This window comes from Lampetra planeri, chromosome 29 (genome assembly GCF_965212315.1).
Source record: "Lampetra planeri chromosome 29, kcLamPlan1.2.h2, whole genome shotgun sequence".
In the NCBI taxonomy this organism is placed as follows: Eukaryota; Metazoa; Chordata; class Hyperoartia; order Petromyzontiformes; family Petromyzontidae; genus Lampetra; species Lampetra planeri.
The window spans coordinates 3,766,873-3,794,166 of NC_136135.1; the positions used below are offsets into that span (position 1 = coordinate 3,766,873).

A 27,294-nucleotide genomic window follows, 5' to 3' on the forward strand; every position below is an offset into this window, starting at 1 on the left:
TCTCCGACCCCCAAGAACAGGTTTGCAGATTTTCTGAGCCTTTCTGTGAGGTCCTGGGGGAGGAGACATCCCTCAGCCTGGATAACAACGTGGGACAAAGTGGGGATGACCCTGCCGAGGCTGCGGTGCCTCAAATATTGGAAGAAGTCACCCCCTGTGAGTGGCTGGCTGAGGTGCCATCTATTGAGGAAGTACTGAAGGCGATCCAGAGTCTGAAACCAGGAAAGGCACCGGGCAGAGATGATCTCCCAAGCGAAATGCTGAGGGAGGGTGGCGTTTGTGCACAGACTGCCCTACATGACATCATAACAACAGTCTGGACCACTGGACGGGTTCCGCAGGATTGGAAGGATGCCCTGGTGGCCCCCCTCTTTAAGAAAGGGGGCCGCACAGACTGTAACAACTACAGGGGCATCTTACTCCTCAGTGTGCCGGGAAAGGTCCTGGCAAGGATTATTCAACATCGCCTTGCTAGGCACGCTGAGGAGAGGCTTGTGGAGCCCCAATGCGGTTTCAGGAAAAGGCGGTCCTGCACAGATGCCACATTTTCTGTCTGCTACAGCAGAGGTGTAGGGAATTCCAACAAGACCTGCATCTCTGCTTTATTGACCTGGTCAAGGCCTATGATACCATCAGTAGGCCTGGGCTCTGGGTTGTCCATCGTGCTTTCGGAGCTCCTGACCCTCTGCTCACGATCATTAAGGACCTTCATGATGGTGAGTGGGCCCGGGTAAAACTACGTGGCCGGGAGTCAGAGCCATTCCCTGTACACCTTGGGGTGCGACAGGGATGTCCTCTTGCTCCCACATTATTTAACATCTATTTTGACCACGTAGTTTGTGAAGCCTTCCATAGCTGTACCGGAGGAATTTCCATCTGGTACAGATACAATGGGAGGCTGATCGATTCCCGGGTGCGGTCAAGGGATGGCTCCCTATTGCTCAACCATGTTAAGTATGCCGATGATCTGGTAATTGCTGCTCACTCAGAGGTGGAGTTGGAGGCACTGCTGCTGAACCTGGAGCTTGCCACTAAGAGGTGGGGCCTTACCATCAGCCCCACTAAAACGAAGCACCTGTCTAGGTATTTTGTACCATCGGACAATCCACCCCCACAACTCCCAATTGGTGATAGGGCAGTTGTGGAGAGTGTGGAGAGTTTCCCATACCTGGGCAGTGTGCTCATGACCGGCTCCGGTTTAACAGCAGAGTTCTCACTCCGAATCAGTCGAGTGGCTGCCTACGATCCATCCTGGGTATAACCATGCTGGATTGTGTGAGGAGCTCACAAATCCTTGAAAGATCTGGACAAAGTCCCATCAGTGAGCTCCTCCGGCAGGCAAGGCTGCGTTGGCTGGGCCATGTAGCCCGCATGCCCAGCCACCGCATGCCTAAAGAGCTTTTGTTTGGCCGGATCGAGGGGGCTAAACGGGCACGGCATGAGCTAGAGAAGAGATGGAGTGATGTGGTACAGGAGGATGTGGAGCTGAGTGCACTTGCCGATGACTGGTACCAGCGGTGTCAAGATCGGCCTCTGTGGAGGAGGCTCGTGAAGGATGCTACTGGGCAGTTGGAGCCAGTCGCCCTCCAACAACAACGGAGGGCAGAGGAAGTGATGCTCACAATGAGCGGAGCGCCGGGTGGCTAAAGCACAGCAAGTTGGCACAGTAGGGGGCACAGGTGGTGCATCTGCCAGCCATCTCAGTCGGCCAATCCATGGCACCTGGGTATGTCCCGTGACCTCCTGCTAGCAGCAGGCGTTCGACGCTTCACATGGCCTCAAGGTGCACATAGCCTGGCACAAGCGTCGTGGTGACCTCACCGCCACTTAGTGGCGAATGGCGGTTGCTGTTGTTGGTGTAGCGGTTGGCGCACGGCACTACGAACCCGGCGACCCGAGTTCGAATCCCGCTCGCGGCCAACACCAATGACGATTATCTGGACAGGTCATGGGCCTCCCCTAGGTCGACTCAGCCTTAAATGAGTACCTGGTGTGGTGTGTAAACATCACCGCTGGGGAGACCAAGGCGGCCGGGTGTGGTGTTGGCCACCCACCCCCTCGTGTGCCGTTCCAGCCTTCGTAGGTGCTTGTCAACAGGACTTGCCCCAAAAGTCTGTTAAGCCTACACGGGATCTTTGTGCAAGCAACTTTTGCCGTTGCAAGTTCATCACTTTAATACACAGGCAGGTAATGCATCCACTCCTAACAGTAGCGTCATTCATTCACCTCCCCTTTCATTCTATTGCTATCCTCATCGTTTATCATGATCACCGTCATCCGAGCGACTGGGAGGTGGGGGGGGGGGGAATGACGGATTGGGGACGCCTTCGTACAGCGGGGGATTGAGCATGGGCGGTGACAACGTGGTGGATCACTTACTCAACAACATCGTTTTTTACGCGTGTCGATTGGTGCCAAGAGGATGCGCGCTACTTGAGCACAAGACAGCAGAAGGCGGGGGAAAAAAAACAATACAAACGAGACAACAACTTAACTCTTCTTGGTTCTTTCGGTAAAGTCACGTAGAAGGGAAGTAATAAAATAATAAAAATATTATTATGTTTTATTTTTATTATTTTATTACTTCCCTTCTACGTGACTTTACCGAAAGAACCAAGAAGATGAATCCCTGCAATCACGAAAGCTTTGAATCGAAAAAACAACTTAACTCGTGAATGAAATCATGACACGTTCGTGAATTGTGTGGAGGAGACGTGTCGTCGTATTCTTACACTTTCACCAGCGTTTAACAGTACTCTCCTTTTTGTATTTGATTGTCAACCAACACTGGGTAAAACCAACATGGGCATCTTCGTTCTCTTCTAGCATGTGCACCAACAGGTGCACCAACATTCACTCTCTTTTAGCCCCGCCCCCCTCACAATACGTTCCATTCATTGGCTACCACATTCAGATAAGCCCCTCACTCCCTCCTCCCCCCTTAACTTGTATTTAAGAACTTGTATCTTGGAATCTTTGCCTCACTTGATACAGCAAATCTAGCTGTGACGGTCTCACCTGATGACGGAGACTTGTGTTGCCTCCGAAACGTCGTGATTTATTATTTTAATTTATTTCTTTTATTACTTTTAGTAATTTTAAATGTAATTTTTTTTTACCCACGTGACTTTACCGAAAAAAACCTAAGAGTATGAATCCTTGCAGTCACGAAAGCTTCAAATCTAGAATTTTCACTGCATTGTCTTTGGGGACCAGGACATCGATCATAGACTTATGGCACCGTCGCAGGAATTACTGAACAGGACGAAATGAATCGGCGACAGAATGAATGATGCATCATGTTCACGAGCATGGCAGCCAATGGTCACCGACGAAGGGACTCACAGCCAAAAGCCGCAAATCGTGTGACAAGAATCACCTCACTGATTCGCGTCTCCTCGATCATTGCTCGATCACTGCTCGATCACATAGACACACGTGTTCAACATATCATAGATCAATCACATAGACACACGTGTTCAAAATATCATAGATCAATCACAGACACACACGTGTTCAAAATATCATAGATCAATCACATAGACACACGTGTTCAAAATATCATAGCACAATCACATAGACACACGTGTTCAAAATATCATAGCACAATCACATAGACACACGTGTTCAACATATCATAGATCAATCACATAGACACACGTGTTCAAAATATCATAGCACAATCACATAGACACACGTGTTCAACATATCATAGATCAATCACATAGACACACGTGTTCAAAATATCATAGATCAATCACAGACACACACGTGTTCAAAATATCATAGATCAATCACATAGACACACGTGTTCAAAATATCATAGATCAATCACAGACACACACGTGTTCAAAATATCATAGCACAATCATATAGACACACGTGTTCAACATATCATAGCACAATCACATAGACACACGTGTTCAACATATCATAGCACAATCACATAGACACACGTGTTCAACATGTCACAGCTTGATCACTCCCCGAAGTCCTATTTGGGCAAAGCCACGCCCAATATGTCCATACATGGGCCTGGAAATGTGACGTAATTTATCATTAAATCTGCCGCGGGATTCATTTTGTCATGAGTTTAGCCTGTTGGAGGTAAAACTATAACACTGGAACTACGGACGGGAGGGTTGGTGGTGGTGCCGCGTGAGCGTTAGCACTGGGTTACTCGTCACTCCGCCTGGAGAAACGCGTATGGGTTTGTATTCTCTCCTTGAGAGCATCAGACGTGAGTGAGTTTGGGGAGCGGTGGTGCTGTGGTCAGCGCAACATCGCTACAAACACGGCGACCTGAGTTCGATACCCTCACACGGTCAACATCGCTGATGAATGTCTGAACCGATCCTGAGCCCTTTTCTCCGAGGTTGACAAACCCTTCGGTATGTAAAAAATAAAAAAAATAATAAAGAATACGTAATAGAGATACACAAGTCTCCGTCATCAGGTGGGACCGTCACAGCTAAATTTACTGTATCAAGCTTAAAATCTAGAATCTTCGGTTAGTTCTTCTCGGTTCTTTCGGTAAAGTCACGTAGAAGGAAAATATTAAAATAATAATAAAAATTATTAAATAATTCTCACGACGTTTCGGCCACAACGCAAGTGGCCGAAACGTCGTGAGAATTATTTTATTATGTTTTATTTGTATTATTTTATTATTTTCCTTCTACGTGACTTTACCGAAAGAACCAAGAAGATGAATCCCTGCAGTCACGAAAGCTTTAAATCGAAACTTCGGTTAAGTTACTTGGTGCGCTGGGAAGACACCCCCGTATGTGCCGTGTTGGCCTTCATAGGTGCTCGCCAACAGCCCTTGCCATAATAACAGTCTGTTAAGGCAACAGGAGGGGGGATGTTTTTCTTTTGCTCGATGCCGTTGAGTCTTGAGACTTCTCGCTGTGCCAGGACGGGGTCTTCGCCGCGTGGATTTGGTTTTAACACATTCCTGCGGAGGGAGCTGGTAGGAACGTTGGGTTGCTCGGTCAATGGCCAGGGTCAACGGCGGCGTGGTGTATTCCGCAAATATGCCCGACTGTGAGGGCGGGCACAAGCCGGCGTGAGTAGGTTAAACGTTGAGTTTTATAAGGGCACCACGGGGTGACCAGCCCCTCCCCACCCAGCCCCACCCCACCCTCCCCACCTAGCTCCTCCCCTCCCTCCCCTCTCCACCCAGCCCCACCCCTCCCATTTTTTGATGCACAACGGACAGACACAATAATCCCCTGTGGGCTGGTGTAACCAGGAGGTTCCTACCAGTAAAACACTATTTTGAAGGCTCACTGAATGGACTGGGTTGGTACAGCTTGTGGATTTGTTAAAAAAAAGAAAACTGTGCCCCACACTGTATCTCTTTCTTGTTTTTCTATTCTCTGTCCCTGTTGCCTTTAAATCGATTTCAGGTTTTTGTTCTACATTGTGTAGATAAAGGGATGGGGAAGGCGGGTGGAGAGTGGACGATGAGGATTGTCGTCGTTTGAGTGTGTTGAATGAAGGCCGTCACGTTTCCTTGTTTTCGCCGCCGCCGCCGCTCACGATAGGAGGCATGTTGCAGGGTGACTGCAGCACAGCGAGGTGACACGGCAGGGAGCACAGGTGGTGCATCAGTCAGACATCTCAGTCGGTCAACCCCGAGCACCTGGTCCTGTGCCGTGACCTCGTGCCCGTGAGCTTTCGATACTTCCAAGTGGCCTCAGAGTGAACCTAGCCTGGCGCAAGTGGCAAATGGTGACATCCCCACCACTTAGTGGGGAATGTTATTGCCGTCTTTGATTCATTCTTTGTAATGACCTGCCTGTGTGTCTGAGTTAAACTCAGAGTGCCTGTTGCTCTATCCGTCCAAGATCCGGTCCGCCTGTTGCCTGGGTAAACCTATTAATATATGTTTTAAATATCTTTGCCTGTGTGTTTGTCTGACCATTGTCCAGTAACTCTATTTATTCATGAGCCACCATGTATGTATGTCTGTCTAACCATTGTACATCAGTTATCTGTCTTTCAGTCTATCCTCTATCTGTCCGTCTGTCCATCAAGTCAGTCTATCCATCCATTAGTCACTTTCCTCGTACTTCCCCTCTGCCTGTCTGTTTGTCTGCCTGCCTGTCCAACCACCCATTCGTCTGCCCGTTCGCCAATCAGTCACTCTTTACATTTGTCCGTCCGTCGGCCGCTCTCTCTATTCATCAGCCACCTTTGCCTGTCCATCGCTCCATCCGTCAATCCCTCTGCGCGTGCCCATCACTCAGCAATATCCATCCTTCGATTACTTGTGTCTGCACATCAGTCAATCTGTCCGTCTGATTCACGGGACTCTCCTCCTCCCCCCTCCCTCTCTCCTCTCCCCCCTCTCCTCCCTCCCTCCCCCCCTCTCCCCGTGCCTCTTTCATGGCATCACAAAGTGTTCGTATTGCTGACTCACTCTGTCACCGTGGCGATGGTCACATGCTCCCTATGCCATGCTCGCCCGGCTCACGCTCTGCCAGCCAACATCACCCCCACCCACCCTCTTCCTCCTCCTCCTCCTAAAAAAAAGATTTATAAGAGGACCTTTGTCTGGCTTTCTCTGTGCCGTGGCCGTTTTCCCACCACAAATGGCTCCAACCCTCTCAACCCTCGATGCCAGGGAGCTGAGTCGTTGCACCGAGCGGCGCGCACACACAACGTTCACACAGCCCCGACACAATAATAATAATGATGATGAATAAAAGCTGTAAGCATATGCAACAACAAAAAACTAAAATTCCCCGTATAGCATCAATAGGCTGTTTGGGCAAGTGGTGTTAGCGAGCGCCTATGGGGGCCGGCTGGGCACACGAGGAGGTGGGGGGGCCAGCGCCACGCCCGGCCGCCTTTGTCTCCCCAGTTGGCGACGTTTTACACATCGCGACCGAGTCCCGCATTCGAGGCTGAGTCGACCGCCTCAAATAATCGTCGCCGCTGTTGGCAGCGAGCAGGACTCCAACTCGGGGTGCCAGGTTCGTAGCGCAGCGCGCTCACCACTGCGTCACCGCTAACCCTACGCACACACCACGCACCACGCACCACACACCACACACACACAGACATTTCATCGTGACTTTTAGACGGACCGTCAACAAATGGACATGGACAAAGGCAACTGTATGTTTTGAGTCACGGATACAGCGCCCGGGTTAGGGGTACATGCACAAATATGAATGTTTGTGCATGAATGTAACGCGATAGTGTATTGGTGTTCTGTACGAGTGGGGGGGGGGGGGCATCTGTGTGTATCTGTCCCCCTCTGAAAAAGAAATGTTCGTCTGTGGCCGTTCAACGGACAATCGGGGCGACTTGAGGATTTCGCAAATTCGAGTGACATCTCCTCCACGATTTCTCTCTCTCTCTCTCTCTGGGCACAAATCGTCTCGAAAACTTCTTCCCATCTTCCCAACTTCTTCTTACCATCTCCAGGGCCTTCATTTCTAGCCGGGCTCTGTCCGCGCTAGCGATGCCACATCCAGTCTGCACCCCCCCCCCCCCCCCCCCAGAGGTCGCAAACGGGTTTTGATTCCTTACCCGTACCCGGCCGCACCAGGGTCGCAAATGGGTACCCGTACCTGGCTGGGTACGGGTACCCGTTCCCTACCCGTACCCTACCCGAAATGAGTGACAAACGGTTGCTCACCAGTGACTCACGACCTACCCGTACCCGGCCGCACCAGGGTCGCAAACGGGTACCCGTACCTGGCCGGGTACGGGTAGCCGGGTATCGGGTAGGGTACGGGTATCGGGTACCCGGTTGCGACCTCTGCCCCCCCCCCTCGCTGCGGGCCGTGGCTCGGGGTCACGCACCTGGGACCGTCGACCCAGGAAGATGAAGAATGACAAAAAACATTCCGTGAGAAATCAAGCGCTGGGAGCGTCTCCCAGAGCTCGTCGTTCCGCAGTCGGCGATGCGCTGCCGGCGAATTTTACGTGAACCTCGAGAAATCGATCTTGTCTCCGCACGGTCCCAGTGACTCGTTCGCAGAAGGTGGTGGGTGGACGGTGGGGGGGGGGGGGTCACCGGCGTTGGGGATGTTCTGAATTCTAGATTTGAAGCTTTCGTGACTGCAAGGATTCATATTCTTAGGTTTTTTTCGGTAAAGTCACGTGGGTAAAAAATTAAAATTAATAAAAGTAAGATGTTCTGAATGCAGCCCCCCCGGAGAATATCTACAGGGTCGCGGTGCCAACCGTGGACACGGCTACGACGGCAGACTTTGCTGCACGAGACAAAGATCTCGTCCCCGTCCCGCCGCCCACACGAGACCCGCCGCCGATAGCCCTACACAGAGACTGCTGGAGCAGGTGTTGGTATTATACTGAGCGGCGTCTATTAAGGGCAGCGGAAAAATGGGGTGGCCCCTTTATCAGCACCGCGCCTGACCGTCTTTGTCTCTCCCCCCCCCCCACCCCGATGTTAATTGTTTACACACTGCCGTACTCATTTGAGGCCAAGACCAGCTAACCCTACGGGGGAGGCCTAGGGCCAGTTCGAGACATCGCTCGCCATGGATTTCGTGCCGTGGCTGGGAGCGCCACGGTGGCTAGGAGATGTGAACTGCCTCGCCTGGTATACAGGAGGTCGTGGGTTCGATCCCGACCATGACGCCTGCTATATATTTTGAGTTTGAGCGTCTCTCTCTAATCGTTGTTGTTTGACTTGCATCCCACTGGGAATTTTGCACACAGCGTTGGTGTACGGTGCTTTTTCTGCAATATTTTGCTGTCTTTTCCTGGATTTTCTGTTTGCACATAGTCACATAGTCACTTTAAGATGTTTTCTTGTTCGTGTTTTTGTTTGTTGCGGTTGCACCCGATCCAAGAGCCAAATGGCTCACAGGGCTACACCAAATAAATGAAACTGAAACTGAAATGAAAATCATCACGGTGGCTTCGCCTGCTATACAGGAGGTCGTGGGTTCGATCCCGACCCTGACGCCTGCTGTGTAATTTTGAGTGTGCCGTGTCTCTCTCTCCCCGTGGTCGCGTGTATTTTTCTCCGGGTCCTCCCGGTTTTTCCCTCCTCCTTCAGAATCAACGTCACCACGCGTTCAGAGGAGTTTGGCTCCCTCGATACATTTCCTCACGACGATGGATGATGACGACGAGCCGCTTCGTTGAGCCGTCAATTCGTGTGATCGCCAGGTTGCTACTGGAAACGGAAGAGCTCTAGAGCAGCTCAGTGGGAGGCCTTACCGGGTAAAAAAAAAATAGTTTAGTTTAGAAGTGGCGGTCGTGCGAACTGACAGTGGAGTGCGCTCGCCACTACACCACCGCTCCCCCTGTACGTGCAGGTGTCTGGAGCACAGGCCACTTGCCGTTCTTACGACGTGCCCTGGGAAGGAGCAGGGGGGGGGGCTGTGGGAGTGTGATGGTGGTGGGGGGGTGCTATCCAACCCGACTCGCTGAGCACGTGGATTCATTTTCAGGGGAGCATCGCCACCACGTGGGCTGCGGGAGGAATTGTCTCGGCTCTCTCGATTCTCCGTCTCTCTCTGTCTCTCTCTCGTGACGTACGTTGAACTTTTCCCCCTCCACCCGTACGTTGGCATCGTCCGAGATCTGCCGGCCCACGACAAGTAGCGGGGGTGGTGGAGGACTTCACGAGAGGGTTTCGTGTCGTTTTGTTGTTGTTGTTGTTTCTCCATCAAACGAGCAGCAGCAGCAGCGAGACTCCGGTGGCTTTAGGACGTGGGCCCCTTTCTCGGCGGCGGCGGCGCCTTGGCCCGGCGATCCGCGACCGCAGTGGCCGAGCGAGATGTTTGCGCGATTGTTGTCGGTCGGTTGTGATTTAAAACAACCGCAGCAACAAACAAACAAAACAAGAGAGCAGCAGCACCTGCCGGCGGGAAGCCTCCGACCTGACCCGACGCTTTGCAACGTCGCCTCGGGAAGTTTTCCAGCCACGGCTTCGCCACTGGTGCCGTCGAGTGACATCGCTGTCACGCTTGGGCTGGGTAGGGGGGTGGTGGTGGTTGGTGGTGGTGGTGGCGCTTGTCGACCTTGGCTCTGTAAGTTCCATCGGTGAGTTTCCCGGATAATTGCGGTGACCGTGGTGGTGGTGGTGGTGGTGATTGGTGGCCGCTTTGATGGCGGTGACCGATTGTACGAATGTTGAACGTCTTTCACACCGTACGTAGCCACACGTGCTCATTCGGTGGGTGTTCGAGGCTACCAAGAATCCCGCTTTGGGACAGGACAAGAATCCCGCTTTGGGACAGCGCTCCTTTGGCGCCCCGTCAGCTTCTGTCTGAACGTCACATCGACATTTGTGGGGTGAAGGCCCGGCGAGGTGGAACCGCCGAGATCGGGCCCGGACCGGGGGATCGCCCTCTGTGGCATCGTGGTAGGATGGATGGGAAGCGTCGGGCAGGAGTGGGGATTGCCGCGAGCTGCAGGATGGCGAGGCGCGTGGTCCATTTCGTAGCAGTGGATGAGCGTTGATTTCTTTTTTTGCTTTGAGTGTTATTCTACAATTATCGATGATTGAAGGTATTTGCCGCGTTTCCAAGTATGATTTTATTATTATTTTTTAGTTACTCCATCTTGAGGCCCACATTTTCTTCTCCGTAGGAACGCATCTCCAATGATTCAATGGAAGCGAATGGGGGGCAATAGGGTTCGATATACGGAATTCCGCTATCTTTTCGGGAACGTATCTGTTCGGCATATCCAGGAATGCCGCGTTGGTAGAACGGTTGGAACAGGACAAGTTACGCAGCTGATATGGAGACCTCCTGATGGTACGATCGACACTTCATTAATTGCATTGTAATGAGGAAGCAACATATTGCACATTACAACTCTTCTGAAGGCAGTGGCATTCAGGGCTGTCGATATTGGTGCAGACGATGACACGGCAAGCGCGTCGTCGTGGTATGCGATCTGCGCTCCGTGTCGTCGTGGTATGCGATCGGTGCGCGCGTAGTTGTGGCACGTGATCGATCCTGCGCGTGTCGATGTACGCGATCGATACGCACTTCGTCAGTTGCTCAATTGTTACGCCGTTGCTACCGCTGCTATTGTTGTTGTTGTTGTTGTCGTCGTCGTTATGGCTGAGCGCCTTTTTTTTATGCTCGCCTTAGTTCGCCCATATTAATATGTTAATTTGTTCTCTGTGCTGGCTGTTAATATTACACTATCTGCTGTCTGCAGGTCAAGACAATAAAAAGCTCGGAAGAACGGACGTGCAGACAGCGTCGTCCTTCCCGCCACCTCCTCCTCCTCCTCTTTGTCATCTTCGTCGCTTGGCCAGCCAGCGTGCTCCCGTTAAATGAACGAAATTAAAATTAGCTCTCCTAAAAATATTTAATACATTTCGCGAACATTTTTTTTTACGTCCTTGCGCAATTTTTATTTTTGTCCGTCGCACCTGTTCCGTTTAATTGTTTTTATTTGTTCACGTCTCATCGGACGGCGGTTAATGCCACGCGGAAGTTCGAATCGGCGACGCTTCGATTTGTTTTTTTGCACTTGGGAAAAGAAGTTGACACGGACGTCGGAGCGTTAACCATCTGACGTCTCGTTCGTTCGTTCGCTATCGCCCTGCGCTACGGTTAATATACCCAATTCATAATCACGGGCTGGTGCATCATTCGTTCATCAAATCATCATCATCAAATCATCATCAGAAACACAACGGCCACAGTAATTAATTCATAATCATTACTGCACTCGCCACCAAATCACTACAACCACCGCAGCTCATTCATCCAATCTCAATCATTCCCTCCGCCACCGCCGCCGCCAGCAGCAGCAGCAGCAGCCCCCGGCAGCACCGGCTCACCGCCGTCGAGAAGACCCGCCCTGCCCGCCACCACCGCAGCCGTCGGCCGACGCTGGCCGCGGCGGTTGCGGTTGCGGCTGCGGCGGCGGCGGCGGCCGGCGCCCGCACGCCGGCCCGCTGCGCCATGCCGGACCGCGTGCACCACATCAGCCTGCACAACTTCAGCAGCGCCGTGCTCGGCGAGCTGAGCGAGCAGCGCCGCCGGGGCCACTTCTGCGACGTGTCGGTGAGCGTGCAGGGCAGCCGCGCCAGCCTGCGAGCCCACCGCTGCGTGCTCGCCGCCAGCAGCCCCTTCTTCAAGGTGAGCCGCGCGGCGGATGACGGGGGGGCGGCAGGGGAGGGATCCATCTTCTTGGTTCTTTCGGTAAAGTCACGTAGAAGGGAAGTAATAAAATAATAAAAATAAAACATAATAAAATAAAATAATTCTCACGACGTTTCGGCTACAATGCAAGCAGCCGTCTTCAGGTGAAGAATGGTGAAGAAAGAACCAAGAAGATGAATCCCTGCAGTCACGAAAGCTTTAAAAGGGGAGGGATCGCTCACGGTTCAACATCTTGAGCCGGGACTGAGCCTTACCCTGAGTCGACTCGGCCACAAATGATTACTTTTGGTGCCGCGTGAAAACAACGCCAGAACTGGGAAGACAAAGGCGGCTGGGCGGGGTGTTGGTCACATCGCACACCCTCGTGTGTCGTGTTGGCCTTGATCGGTGCTACTCCCTAACAGCACTTGCCCCCAACAGACTGTTAAGGCTACTGGGGGGACCTTCACCTTTTGCTGGGAAGCCGTGAGTCTTGAGAAGGCTGGTTACGGCAGGACAGGGCCTTCGCCGCGTTGACTTGGCCTTGTTTTAAAAACAATTGTGAAGGCTCACTTAATGGACTGGGTTGGTCCAGCTTGTGGATTTGTTAAACAACAACAAAAACTGTTTCCCCACACAGTTGCCTTTTAAATCGATGTCAGAACGGATTTTTTTTGTACATTGGGGTGGACGATGAGGATTGTCGTCGTTGAATGAAGGCCGTCACGTTTCCTTGTAATTTCGCCGCCGCCGCTCACGATAGGAGGCAGGTTGCAGGGTGACTGCAGCACAGCGAGGTGACACGGCAGGGAGCACAGGTGGTGCATCAGTCAGACATCTCAGTCGGTCAACCCGGAGCACTTGGTCCTGTTCCGTGACCTCGTGCCCGCGAGCCTTCGATCCTTACAAGTGGCCTCAGAGTGCACCTAGCCTGGCGCAAGTGGCAAATGGTGACATCCCCACCACTTAGTGGGGAATGTTATTGCCGTCTTTGATTCATTCTTTGTAATGACTTGTCCGTGTGTCTGAGTTAAAGTGAGATTGCCTGTCGCTCTATCCGTCCATGATTGTCGTTCACGATGAGTGTTTTCAATGAAGGCCGTTTGCTTTTCCTTGTGCTCACAGCAACGTCCTGCGGTCTCGTTCATTGTTTTTTTGTGTCTCTCTCCGCACCGTTCGAGAGCAATTTTCTTCCATTAACCACATCCCCCCCCCACCCACTCACCTGTTGTGCTCCTCGTGTGACGCGCTTCTTTTCCCGTCTCTTTGTCTCAGAGTTCATCACTTTCATTGGCCGTAGGATCGTGTGTGTGCACGGGGAGTGGTGGCGCAGCAGTTGGCACGCTGCGCGATTAAAACCCAGCGACCCGAGTTCGATTCCGGCTCGAGGCCGCAAACAGTGGTGACGATTATCTGAACCGGTCCTGAGCCTCCCGCAGGTCGACTCGGCCTCGAATGAGCACCCGGTGCGGTGTGTAGTAAACATCGTCACTGGGGAGACAAAGGCGGTCCGGGCGTGACGCTGGCCACCCACCCCCTCGTGTGCCGTGCCGGCCATCATAGGTGCCACTCGCCAAGAGCACTTGCCCCAAACGTCTGTGAAGGCTACAAGGAGGGGGGGATTTTTGACTTTGTGACGTGACGGTGTTTTGACCCCCCCCCCCCCCCCCCACGTCATCTGCACCCCCTGGGACCGATTGCTTCGCAGCGTTCCCTCGCTCTGTGCGGCAGCGGCGGCGGCGGCGGCGGTGGATGCGCCCGAAGAAAAAAGGTTACCTGCAAATTAATTTCGTCGTTAATTAACTCCCCGTCTCCCGCCCCCGCAGGACAAGCTGCTGCTGGGCTACAGCCAGGTGGAGATCCCGGCGGTGGTGACCCCGCGCTCCGTGCAGCGCCTCGTCGACTTCATGTACAGCGGCGTGCTGCGCTTCCCGCACGGCGAGGCGCTGCAGATCCTCACGGCCGCCAGCATCCTGCAGATCAAGTCCGTCATCGACGAGTGCACGCGCATCATCGCCAGCAGCGTGGCCGCGCGCGTCACCTCGTCCGACCGCCGCGGCGGCGGCGACGACGCCGCGGCCACCGTCGCCGCGGCCGCCGCTGCCGCGGCCGCGGCGGCCTCCTTCGCCGGCGGCGACCGGCGCTCGACGGAGCCGGCCGGAGGCGACGTGGGCGACGGGGAGGGCGGTCGAGGGGCGCCGCGCAACGGCAACGACGACGAGGAGGAGGAGGACGACGACGACGAAGACGACGACGAGACGGCGGCGGCGGCGTCGACGGTGCTGGTTCTCGAGTCGGCGCAGGACGGCCCGGGCTTCGTGACGGCGACCAAGGGTCACCAGCGGCACCACATCCAGCAGCAGCAGAAGATCAGCCTCGGCGCCATGTCCGACGGGCGCCAGCCGTGCCTCGGGGCCGCGGACGTGCCGGACGGCGAGCCGGCGCCAGCGCTGGCGCATGGCGGGCACCCGCGCAACCGTCCGAGCGGAGGCGGCGGGGGCCCCTACGCGGCGTTGGCGGCGACGGCGGCGGCGCTGCGGAACGCCGGCGTGGTGCCGCGCAACAGCTGCGAGATCGGCATGGAGGTGCCGGCGGTGGAGGAGGAGGGCGGCGCCCGCGGCGAGCGCGGGGAGCCGGACTCGGCGCAGGGGACGCCGGACTCGCCGGGCTCCCCCGCGCAGAGCGCCAGCGACGGGGAGACGACCGCCGTCTCCGCCGCCGCCGGGGCCGGAGCCACCGGCGCCGCCTACTACACCACCGCCCGCTACGGGCAGCCGAGCGACGCCGCCACGGCCAACCAGCGGCGCTACTACATCATACAGTCGGGACGCGCGTGGTCGGAGACCGGCGCCGCCGGCGTGGGCGACGACGGCGCCTGCTCCATGGAGGGGCTCTGTGGCGCCGGCGACGAGGAAGAGGAGGAGGCGGGGAGACGGCCCTTCGACGGCGCCCGGAGGCGGCGCTCGCCGTCGTCGTCGCCACGGCGCAAGCACGAGTCGCACTGCCGCAAGCAGCCGCGGCCCGTGCGGATCCCCTCCGTCGTCATCAAGCAGGAGGCGGTGGAGGAGGAGGAGGAGGCGGGGGCGGCGGGGTGCGAGGAGGCGGGGGAAGGTGTCGGCGGCGCCGGCGGCTACTACTACGACGGCGCCGGGAGGGGCGGCGGGCGCGCCTACGGTTTTGGGTACGCGCGGCGCTACCTTCCCCCGGGATACGAGGCGCCGGAGAACGGGCACCGCTGCGACGACGCGCCGGCCACGATGATGATGATGATGGACGACGAGGAGATGGCGCGGCTGCCCCGCGACGACGAGATGGGCGCCACCGGGGCCGAGCGCGACGAGGAGATGGAGGGGGAGGACGGCGCGCAGGCGGGCGACCAGCGGGCCTTCGACGGCTCCGCCAGGGAGGAGTGCGACGACGAGGACGAGGAGGACGAGGACGAGGACGACGACGCCATCGACGACGACGGGAGAGGGGGTGGGAACGGCTACGAGGAGGACGACGACGACGCGCCGGCAGACGACGGCGCCGTCAGGGGCGAGGAGACGTTCGAGGGCTGGCCGCTCGCGCCGCGCGGCACCTCCGACGGAGGGACGTGCGCCAACGTCGCCGGGCGCAGGGCACCGGGCGCCGTTTCTCTGGAGCGCCGGTTGTGCTTGCTGGCGGCCGAGAACCGCCTGGCGCCGTCGAGGACCGAGCCGTCTGGCGCCGACGGCGGGGAGGCGTTTGCGCCTCCCGCCGGCGGCCGCGGCGCGTCGGCGCCGGCGACGCCGACGACGGCGGCGGCGCCCCCCGCGCTGGAGTTTGCGCCGGCGATGCAGGGCCGCGCGCAGTGCGTGCCGTCGCAGCTCTACGTGGTGAAGCGGGAGGGCGGCGGCGCCGGCTGCCGCGCCGCCGGCCTCGGGGTGCCGCTGGCGCTGGGCGGCGGCAGCGGCGGCGGCGTTGCCGCGGCGACGCCCGCTTGCCCGCCCGGCACCACACCGGTGGGGTACTTCCCCGCCCTCTTCGCGTCGCACTCTTCGGCGGCGGGCTCCGGCGCCAAACTTTACCAGTTCTCCGTTGCTCAGCCGGCGCTGTCCGGGCACCACCACCATCAGGTGCAGCAGCAGCAGCAACAGCAGCAGTTGGATTCGCATCAAACCTTGCAGCAGCAGCAGCAGCAGCAGCTGGGACGTACGGACCAGCCGTTCACGTCCTTCCTAAGTCTGGGGGCTCCGGGGGCGCTGGCCACGTACAGCAGCCACCACATAGCAGGCGGCGCCGCAGGCACAAGCTCGCACAACCAGGGGCTCGGCCAGATTCTCCAACAGCACCAGCAGGGTGGCTTGCAGCAGCAGCAGCAGCAACAGCAGCAACAGCAGCAGCAGCAGCAACAGCACGGGCCACACCAGCTGCAGAGGTTGCTGCTTCCGTTCTCGGTGCAGCAAGTGGGAGCCGCTGCAGGCGGCGGCGGCGGCGGCGCGGGCGGCATTGTGGGTAACGCGGCGCGATCGAACCTGCAGGGCTTGCCGCTGGTGGTGCGCCTCGGGGAGAAGAAGCCGTACGAGTGCACGCTGTGCAACAAGACGTTCACCGCCAAGCAGAACTACGTCAAGCACATGTTCGTGCACACAGGTGAGGAGGGGGCAGGGAGCGACGCCGCTCACGGCGACGAGCGGAGCGCCGGGCCGGCTAGAGCGCAGCGTGCCACCTGGGGGGGTCTGCCCCGGAACGTTCTGTCGGCGAGCGTTCGACACTTCGCGTGGCCTCAACGTGCACATGGCCTGGCGCAATGGCGGTTGTTTTGTTGTTGTTGGGGCGGCCGGGACACCGTCAGTAAAGATCCCCCCCGGCTGTTGGGGCAAGTGCTGTCCGCGAACAGCACCGATGAAGGCCAGAACGGCACACGAGGGGGTGGGTGGCCAGCATTCACCCCCAACCGAATTTGTCTCCCCAGTGGCGATGTTTTTACGCACCAGGTACTCGTTTGAGGCTTAGTCAACCTACGGGAAACTCGTGCCGGCTTCAAATATTGACAGCTGGTGTTGACCACGAGCGGGAATCGGGTCCATAGCGTGGCGTCGCCAACCTCGACATTAACGCTTCCTACCAACACGCACACACACCAACACCTAACCCCCCCCCCCGCCCCCCGTTCACCTCTCCCTTGCGCCTCCCTCCCTCCCCCTCGTCCCTCCTTCCAGGCGAGAAGCCCCACCAGTGCGGCATCTGCTGGCGCTCCTTCTCGCTCAAGGACTACCTGATCAAGCACATGGTGACGCACACGGGTGTGCGCGCGTACCAGTGCGTCGTCTGCAACAAGCGCTTCACGCAGAAGAGCTCCCTCAACGTGCACATGCGGCTGCACCGCGGCGAGCGCGCCTTCGAGTGCGCCGTCTGCCGCAAGAAGTTCTCGCACAAGACGCTGCTCGAGCGTCACTCGGCGCTCCACTCGGCGACGGCCGCGGCCACGGCGCCGGTCCCGCCGCCGCCGCCTCCTCTGCCTGCCGGCGCAGTCGGCGTCCTCGCCGGAGCCGCCGCCGCCGCCGCCGCCGCTTCTTCGGCGCCGCCGTCGCCCGCGCCTTCGTCGCTGATGTCGTCGGCGGCGCTGGCGGCGGCGTTGGGGCTCCCGCCGGTGATGAGCGCCGGTCTGGCGGGGGCTCACCGCGACGCGGCGGCGGCGAACGTGGCGGTGGTGGCCGTGGCGTCTGGCGGAGCAGCTTTGGCGGCGCCGGCTTCGTCCGTCGTGGAAATATCGCCGAACGGCAACAGCGGAATTGTGGGTAACAGCGGCGGTGGAATTGTGGGTAACGGCAACAACGGTAATATCGTCATTAATTTGCTCAGCAGCAGCAACATCAACAACAACAACGTTGGAAGCGGTCATTACGTGGCCTCCGGCAACGGCATAGGCAGTATTCTCACAGTGCCGGGAGTGGCAATTTTGCCGCCGCCGCCGCCAACGTCGTTGTCGTCGTCGTCTTCGTCGTCATCCTCTTCGTCGCTTAGCGAGGAGCCGCGTGACGTGCAGGCGCCCGCCACGTCGTCGTCATCGTCGTCCGCGCTGCCGACGTTGCCCCCGCTTCCCGCGCCGTCCGGCGGGGCGTGCCCGCCTCCCGTCCCGAGCGGCGACGAGCGGTGCGACGTCGGAGCACCGCCGCCGCCGCCACCGCCGCCGCCGCTGCAAATTCCACCGCCGCAAACGCCGCAACTGCCGGCTTCACCGTGCCTCCCACCGCCCGGCGCAGACTGCCGCCCTCCTCCCCCTACTGCGGTGGCGGTACCGCCACCGCCGCCCCCCGTGGCACCACCGACGCTCCTGGTATGCTCCGTGTGCCCCGCCAAGTTTCATTCGCTCGAGATGTTCAACGAGCACGTGCGCATGCACGTCACGAGCGGCTAGGCCGGTGGATCTGCACTTCCTCCTCCTCAGACAGGGAGAGGGTAGGAGAGGAGCGAGCGAGCGAGCGAGGGATGGAGAGGATGAGCGAGACGTCGTGAGGACCCATCGCAACAGATCTGCAGACGCCCTCCAGAGCGGCGCTGGGCGGGAGCGAGAGCGACTGGAGTCATTCTGTCGTTACCGTGGAGTTTTTTTTATTTTCGTGGGGGATGAGGTTTTCCCTATTTATTTCAACAACAAAAATTTGGTTCGCATTTTTACTTCTTTCTTTTTGACGAGATTAAAAGAAATAATCCCGCAGGGTTTTTTTTATTTTGTTCTTATAATCGGTCAAAAATGTGGATGGGGGGGGCCGTTGCCTTTCTCTCATTTCATTCACGGAGAGCGAGCGAACGAGCGAGGTGGAGTGTGAGCGAGCGGACGAGCGGGGTGGAGAGCAAACGAACGAACGAGCGAGCGAGTGCCCTGTGGGTTATCTCGCTTTGCTGCGACGCGACAAGGAACTCGAAGCATCCGCCCCGGTGACACCTCACACAGCCAGCCGTCGCTCGGCAGCACCGGCGATCGTTCCCGATCCGGCCATGGAGCGGTAGCGGCGAGAATTCCACGCCGGGTCCCCCCCCCCACACTCTCTCTCTCTTTGACGCTTCTTATCAAGGCACGCGCCAGCGGTTAACATAATTCCAACAGTTAATCCTAATTTAACAAACGCTATCGATTCCGACACCGGCATTGGGCTCATTTCTCCCCATCACGTCGTGGAAACTCTCTCTCGAATCGCATCACGACTTTTTTCTTTTGGCTCGGGAGTGCCTCGAGGGGAACATGACGCTGCCTCGTTTTATTGCGGCGTAGTCGGCTACAACAGAATGCCTGTTTTGGGAATTAACAAAAAAGATAAACTTAAACAAATGCGATATCGCAACTAAAAAAAACTAGTTTTTATTTCACCAGGTAAGGCCCACTGAGCTGTAAGAGCTATTTTTTAGAAACAACCTGGTTAGGACAAATGATTGCTCAACAAAGTGGCTTATCACTTGGAAATTTATAGCAGCCAAACGCTCTAAAATTCGTGATTTCGATTCTAAATGTGGAGGGGGAAAACCGGAAGACCCGGAGAAAAATCCACGCGACCACGGGGAGAGAGAGTGACAATGCAAACTCCCAAACTATACAGCAGCAGGCGTCAAGGGTCGGGATCGAACCCACGACCTCCTGCACACGAGGCCGAGGGAGTTGACGTCTCCTCGCCACCGCGGGGCGTATGGCAGAGCGGGCGTGCACAGGATGGAGATCCTCACGCGATCAAAAAAAGACGAAGAGACGACGTTTTTTGAGCCCGCCGGCCGTAGCAATGTTAACGGAACACGTGGACGAACGTGTCGTTATTTTCGTAACGTTCGTTTTTTTTTCAGTGTTAACACGTCATTTCCCCTCCCCCCCCCCCCCCGCTTTTACTTGAGGTGTCGCACAGCGGTGCCTGCCTGTAAAGCGGAAACAAAACGAAACGTTTTACGAAAGCAGAGAAAAAAGAAATAACACTTAAGATTTAACTAAAAAAACGCTACGGTTACCAGCTTAACGTCTGCTAAGTGTGGGTGTTCAGTGACCGCGCAGAGTATATATTTTCAGAGCGTTAGTTTAGAGGTGCTCATTGGATTTTAGCTGGCTAGTCTTGTGCCTGAATAGCATTTTCTATAAGGCGGCGGTGGCGGTGGTGGTGGTGGTGGTATGAGCCACACGAGTTAAAGTCCTATGGTCCGGTGGCTTTTGCAAGTGTTTGCCGTCAGTGGCTCTTGACCGGGTGACTTTCGTGAAGCTACCCCCCCCACCCCTCCTTTAAAGCAAAGCAAAACATAGTTGAGAGAGAAGAAGTAGTCCGTGAAAAGACTCAATACACTATATTTTTATTTTGGAATATTTCATTTTTAAGCTGCCTAGTCGTAAGGTGCCTGTTAAAATACCGCGTATTAAGCCCAGTCTGGTGGCTACATCTGTGCCTGTTTGAATACGAAGCGTACATACTAACACAGTTGCATTGTGGGTACTCGCGTGTTTTCCCCACAGTGGCTACAGATGCGGGCGAGCAGTGTTTTTTCGGGATATACAAACTCTCTCTTTGACGGTTTTACGGATTTTTATTTCGTCGATTTTTTTTGTCGTGAGCTAACATCGCTGCCTGCAGTATACAGATAACTATCGTATTAAAACGGATATTAATGTTTCATCATATGTTACTCATAATAACTACGCCTATAACATTAAGCGGTTTATCTTTTTTTTCCCTCACTTTGACTTCTCTTCGGTTTTAAATCCACTGCCTTTGTGCGAATTGGCAGGTGTTTTGCAAACAAAAAGCAACAACTGAAAACCCGTCGAAAAACTTTCGGTCGGCGGCATCGGCTCTCGTGACGTGACCGCTAAAACCGTACGGCATCCGACACTTTAACCACCGCGGCCGCCGGGGTTTTGGTGACTAATGTGAGAGCAGAGGTGGCGTGGGGGGCAGCTCTCGGAAGTGTTTTGGGGGGAATCGCGTGGCAATAAACAAACGTACCCGGGTGCGAACTGGGTCACCGGCCTTGGGAAGGTCCCGGGACTTGGTGGAGGGGGCGGGGGAGGGTTTAGGTGACGCGGGTTGCTATCGAAAGAGACACGGCGCTAGGGCTGCGGTGTCGGGGGGGGGCAGAAGCCGAAGGGGGGCATCTGGGTTACACTCGTCAGCTAGCAGTGGGAGAGGGAAGGGAACTCAGTTGGTAGCCCCGGTGGAGTCAGATCGATGGAAATGAGAGAGTGCCATTGTGTTCGACTTGAAGCGTTCTTTCAGCGGTTAAACTTGGTGGGCCGCTTTTCGGCTGTGACGTGTTCCTTATTGAACCGAGTTGGGGCAGTCTGTCGTCTAGAAACCCAATTGGAAACCGGCTTGTCGGTCTATTGTCTAAAGAACCAATCAGGGACCTGTTTGTTAGTCTGTTGTCTAGAGACCCAATCAGGGACTGGCCTCTCAGTCTATTGTCTAAAGATCTCAAGCAACATCGTACTCTACAAGAAGTTGAAACTATTTTGCAGTTTTAAAACACTGACCTTAAAGATCATCGGGTTCGATGTATTGAATTCGGAGTTCATTCTTGTTTATTGCAAGGTCAGTGTATAACTCTGATAGGAATCCTGACTTCCAAAACATCGTTGCTGCCCCGTATCCGTGCTGTGTTCAGCTTGGGGTGCAGAGGTCTGTGAACAGCAGAAGAAGGGACGAGCCAAATACAAATGTAAAAGCCCCTCATTTGGCAATAGCAATGGGGTGTGGGTGATGCCGCTGGGCAAGGAGGAAACGAGCAAATCACGTGCCAGGCCCAGCCCTAGCCCCAGCCACACGAGCCATCAGCACCCCGAACTCTCTACCACTGACCCTTGCACTAGGCCAAGGGTCGGCAGCCTGCGGCTCCGGAGCGAAGCGCGGCTCTTTAATTATGACGGCTTCGTGATGTTACTCGCGTGCCTTTGGGCTGTTCAAATATTGGGTTGGTTTTTTTTCGCCGAATTTGAGAGAAAAAATGGCTATCCTTATTTTTGGTCGCCAACCACGCGCACTAGATCAACCGGACCTTAACCCAATCCGTAATTACAACCACACAACAGGATGAAATAAAAAAATAGACATTTCACAGAAATAAATAATGAAAATAACAATACATCATAAACTAGTTCAGGGTTTTTTTTGTGTGCCGTCAACTTTTACAACCGTGGATTCGTCCGTCATTGTTACACGTTTTCACAAAAGTCACGTGCATGGCATCAATGCAGCCATGTTGGATCGAGCGTTGCCATGACAGCCACGTGACCCCCCCCATCCAGCCAATCGGAGCGCATGTTGCTCGTACAACAGCAACGTATTTCAAAATAGTTATCGAAACCAAGTCACTCCGTGTTGCAAAGACATGGGCAACTTTACACAGCAAGGGCCGAGTTACGCCATCACAGCAAGAGCTTAAATATCTCGTTGTTTTCCCCCCGGGGATCACTGCTCAGTAAAAATGCAACGTCTCCAAAGTTGGCACTTGGTTTGAACCGTTGTATCAACGGTGGCCCAATGTTAGCCCAACATTCCGTGTTGTTTTTTTACCGAGCGGTGATAGACTGAAAGTGGTGATCGTGTGCAACTCTACTCGTGGCCACGGTTTAGAACGCGAGGCGGCAAACTGGACGGTTGCGTGCCCGGGTGTGGAAATACGTTCTGGGTTAATGGCCAGAACGAATCCCCCCACCCCCGCCCCCCAACGGCAATTGGGTTCTCTGCGATGATGTTGTTGCAAGTAGCGTGCGCACCCCCCTCCTACCGTCGACGTAGCTTCACATCGACTCTCATTTGAGCTCAACCCCTCTCGCCCTACGCGGAGCTGGGACATCTTTTTGTTCGCTTCCCCCCCCCCCCCGTCTTTGTGTTCACAGTGCCACGACGACTCGCGTTTCCCATCCGCACCGGTCGACGACAGGGGGGACAGGCCCTGCGATCCTAGTTATGCAGCGTGATCCATTTATAGATACTCCACTAAAACAGCATAATGACTACTTGGCACACTTCTCTTGAGATGGCACTTTATTGAAGGCGCGTTGACACTTGACATCAGGCGGAGAGCCCCACCGCAACAGCCCCGAGTCTCCCGCGCATCTCCCCCTTATATATCACTACGAGGCCACGCCCCCCTTCTCGAACATTCCCGTAGCCACCAGTCCCTTCACACTCACAGCTGACTCCCCTGTCATTACCTCCCGTGGCCACCAGTCCCTTCGCACTCGCAACTGACTCCCCTGTCATTACCTCTCGTGGCCACTAGTCATTATGGGGTAAACAACATTTTACACGAAAGCCTCCAACAATATCTCCCACCAAACTCAAGAATACGTTCATTGCGTCTTTTATCCGCACATCTCCTCCGTAAGACGTCACCCCTGGCCGCCACTCTCGCAGCGCTCGACCACCTTTTGAGAAGGATGTTCAGAGGTCGTTGTAAAGGAGTGGGGTGTCTGCAAATGGATCGCCCTTCAATCAAAAATCTTCGTTTCGCTTGCCTTTTTCACGAAGGGACAAATTTGTGACTTTGAGGATATATATGCACAAACACAAACTTTACTCTAACTCGACCATTATCACCGTTAAAAGAGTCCGACGTGTGCACGCACACGCAGCACATGCACACGCGCGTGCACGCACACACGCACGCCGCCCCACGTGATCCTAATAATCGTGCTCAGAAGCAACGCAGCGTTTGCTGAGTGGTCCCCGGTGCTAAAACACAACGGTGCTTTAAACGGAGAGGAGCTGGGTGGACGGGCGGTGGGGGGAGAGAGCGGCGGGGGTGAGGGAGCGCGCGAGAGAGAGATCGAGAACGATGGAGGAGGAGGAGGTGGGGGGGGACTAGCGTCGTCGTTACTTTCACCGTCTTTTCGATCAGTTATCGACGCCCGACTTACAACGGCGGTCGCTGAACGAGGAAGAGCAACGACGCACAACGATGGACAATGACAAAGTTTATCCGCGGAGAATTTGGGTCGGCGTGGGAACGGGGGGGGGGGCGGTGCGGGTTTATGCGCCTCGATGGAGGAGCGCCGTGGAACAATTTCGAACGTGAAGAGAGAGAGAGACGGGAGAGAGGGGGCCCTTCTCGTATTTTACGAATGTGAACACGAAACGCAGAGTTTTGGGGGAAGTATTCCAAGACGCGCAACGCGACTGTCGGAGTAAAAAAAAACGTTAAGATAACGAAAAGCAAAACGCGGCTGTCGAAACCAATTCCTGTGTCTCATCGGCACACGCGGCCAAACCTTAAAAACAAAGTCACAGACAGATGTCAAACATGGAATCGGAAATCCCTCACTCTGTATCGATGCACTTTTTTTTTACCTGTCTTATTTTTTTTAGGGACTAAGCAAGTTTGCACGGATTTAGGAAAACAAAATCGTGAACTGAATTTCCTTTGGCACTAAAGAGCGAGGAGTAATACTGATTATTGTTGTGAAAATAATAGGATCAAGTAAAAAAGGATATTGATGGGAGCTTCCAATAGCTGTGATTGAGCTGTAACCCAGGCGCGAGGTTTATGATTGTAGCACTATTTTAAAACATTTTCTTTTTCTAAGATGAAAAAAAGCAATTTACGGTGATAAAGTGCGTGCAATGCGTGTAAGCGTGCGTTCGGAGGATTCAGTGGCAGACGCGTGTGTTGCCGACACATCTGTGGATACATCAAGATTCGTCGGGAAATGGCACAGCACTAAACAGCCAATTAGCTAGAAAATCAAAACGGCTCCCGATGTTACTTTCCAAGTGTTTCTTTTGTACTTGCCAACACGCTTGGTGGCACACAAAGCATTTTATTTGAAGTCCATGCGACGAGGGGGGTGGGTGGATGGGTGGCAGTGGCCTTTGTTGGCAAGTGTAAATGAAGCGGATGTCCGGACACGTTAGACGTAGACGTTTAGCGGGTCGTCAGCGGATTTGCATCGATGGATCGCCACGTGTCCGCTTTGGGCGTTTGATGTGCCTGCTTTGGGTGTCTTGATGCGTGTGGTGATGTGCGTATGTTCAACGGGCGTGCGTCTTCAAATGCCGAGTACCAACATGCCGCTCGCGGTCAATATCAGTGGCGAATATCTGAAACGGTTGAGTACCATGGTGCGGCGTTGTAAAAACATCGCCACTGGGGAGACAAAGGCGGTCGGGCGTGGTGATGGCCAACCACCCCCCTCGTGTGCCGCGCCGGCCTTCGTAGGTGCTCGCTAAACAGCACTTGCCCCAACAGTCTGTGAAGGCTACACGGGGGTGTGTGGGGACCTTTTGCCTTTTGTATGTCCGCATGATGCCGGGTGCGTTTGTTGGTGTGCGAGTTTGTGCATTTGTCACGCACGCAAGCGCACGCGTCTGTGTGGTGTGTGTCGTGGTGAGTGTCGGCACGAGAGACGCGAGGAGGACGACGATGATGGTGATGGGGGTTGTGGAGGGGGGGTGGTGGTGGTCGTGGGAAGGAAGCCGGGTTTGTTCCGCGACTCACGTGAGCTCATTATAATAGGCGCGCACTCGATTACCGTACGTATTTATTTTCAGCAGAGCTAAATATATTTAACATGAGAAGAAAGAAGAAGAATGAAAAAACGTTACATTTCCAAAACTATTTATGCACTTCTTTCGTTTTTTTCCCACCCCGATTGTAATTTATTTCTTCGTCGTCGCTAAAATATTTTTTTTTAAGTCGTAACCAACCCAAGAGCAGCACCAGCCAGTCGAGCATCCTCTTATTCGTCGCGCCGACAGCGGGGATCGCTGGGGGGGGGGGGGGGGATCGATCATCCGTGGACCCCTCCGCGCGTCGCCCGTCGCCAAATCCACTCCCGCTTATCCGCGAACGCGTTGGCGGATTACAGGAAGCCGTTCCGCAAAAGAGGAGGACCACGGTGATGTGAACGGTGGTGGTGGGGTGAGAGAGCGTTGGTCAAAGAAAAAAAATCCCCCATTGATAATCGCGGATAATACAAAGAATGGGAGCGGCGGATAATTGGATTTTTTTGTATTCACAAAACTCAACCTTGTCAAGTTAAGTTGCACTACTCAGCCACCTCCTTGTTAACCAAGTCGTCCATTATAGCCCTCTTAACAAAAACGCCACATACCAGACGGTCAAGACGACGTGCCCAGTACTTTTTTTTCGTTTATTTTAAAACTCGTAATTGTGTGCGCCTCTACTAGAGTGAATGCGGTATAGTGAAATGTGACTTATTGCTGCACTATTCCAATGGATGGAGATATGGGGGGGGGTGGGGTGCACTGTTTTACATATTTGTTTCTAAGCTTCATTTTGTTGCCTTTAAGCAAGAGAAGAGAAAAAGGAGGAACGCGAGGATGAGCGAGAAGCGGTTTTGTTTGCAAGTTGCTTTGGCTTTTCCACGCGAGCGCGCGAAGGGTTCGCGGCGAGGGGTGGCATCGTCGCAATGCATTCCCCAGGTATATGTTGTCCACCGAAATTGTACTTGAGTCCGCGTTGTGTATGGGAGGTGGAGGGAGAGTGAGACACACACAAAGGCAGAGACCATTTATTTTGGAAAAAGTGGAAATGGGGGGAAAAAAACAATTTAATGCAGCTTTTTTTTTTAATATAGATTGCATAAACTATCGCGTTTCACCAAAACACTGGGCATATCATGATTACCGTTATGATGATAATCTTATTGTTGTGACGTTTTCCCATTATTATCCCGTGCCTTTATTAGAGTACTACAGCTATTGTCGTTATTATTGTTATTTTACAACAACGAAAAAAAAAACACGGTAATTTTTTTTACGAAAAAAAATTAACACAAAAAAAACGAAAATCCACCACCACACACACACGAAAAAAATATAGCCACATTTCTCATTCATTGCAGTATTCTATTGCTTTTTACCTGGTATAATATATATTATTAAAACGAAAACTTAGCAAACGGCATTTAATCTTTAACGTATCATTTACGAGGATACATCAATAAACCCCGGCTAATGCAATAAACGGTGGTGAGGAACAGACGGAACGTGGGGGGGGGGGCACTTCGAGTCCGGCGAGACCACGTGTTGTTGGCCTGCGTCGATTGTCCTGGGCTCAGTGGCAGCCCGTGGCGTTGGCGTGGTTGTCACGGGCCCTGGTGCAAGGGGGTGATGGTATGTGTGTGTGTGGATGTACCGTATGCGTGGGCTGAACTTCTTTCGCAACCGCACGTAGCCAACCTTGCTAATCGGAGGTGCTGGGGGGAGGGGGGGGGGTCAACAAACTTAAACGC

At 54.7% G+C, this 27,294-nt stretch overlaps 1 protein-coding gene and 1 long non-coding RNA gene across 2 annotated transcripts in view; both read left to right on the forward strand.

Annotated features, from left to right (window-relative positions):
* The window catches only part of LOC144728590 (uncharacterized), a 164,426-nt gene extending 152,652 nt beyond the window's left edge, over positions 1-11,774 (forward strand). Inside the window, exon 4 of the long non-coding RNA XR_013587540.1 lies at positions 11,170-11,774. This is a non-coding gene — a long non-coding RNA (uncharacterized LOC144728590). The remainder of the gene's footprint in view (positions 1-11,169) is intronic.
* Positions 11,775-11,912: 138 nt separating this feature from the next.
* LOC144728496 (uncharacterized) lies at positions 11,913-21,077 on the forward strand. The gene is made up of 4 exons (XM_078607985.1): positions 11,913-12,101; positions 13,931-15,936; positions 16,036-16,718; positions 17,288-21,077. Exons 1-4 carry the CDS (start codon positions 11,925-11,927, stop codon positions 18,484-18,486), a joined length of 4,065 nt encoding a protein of 1,354 aa, XP_078464111.1. The 5' UTR covers positions 11,913-11,924; the 3' UTR covers positions 18,487-21,077.
* Positions 21,078-27,294: the final 6,217 nt, after the last annotated feature.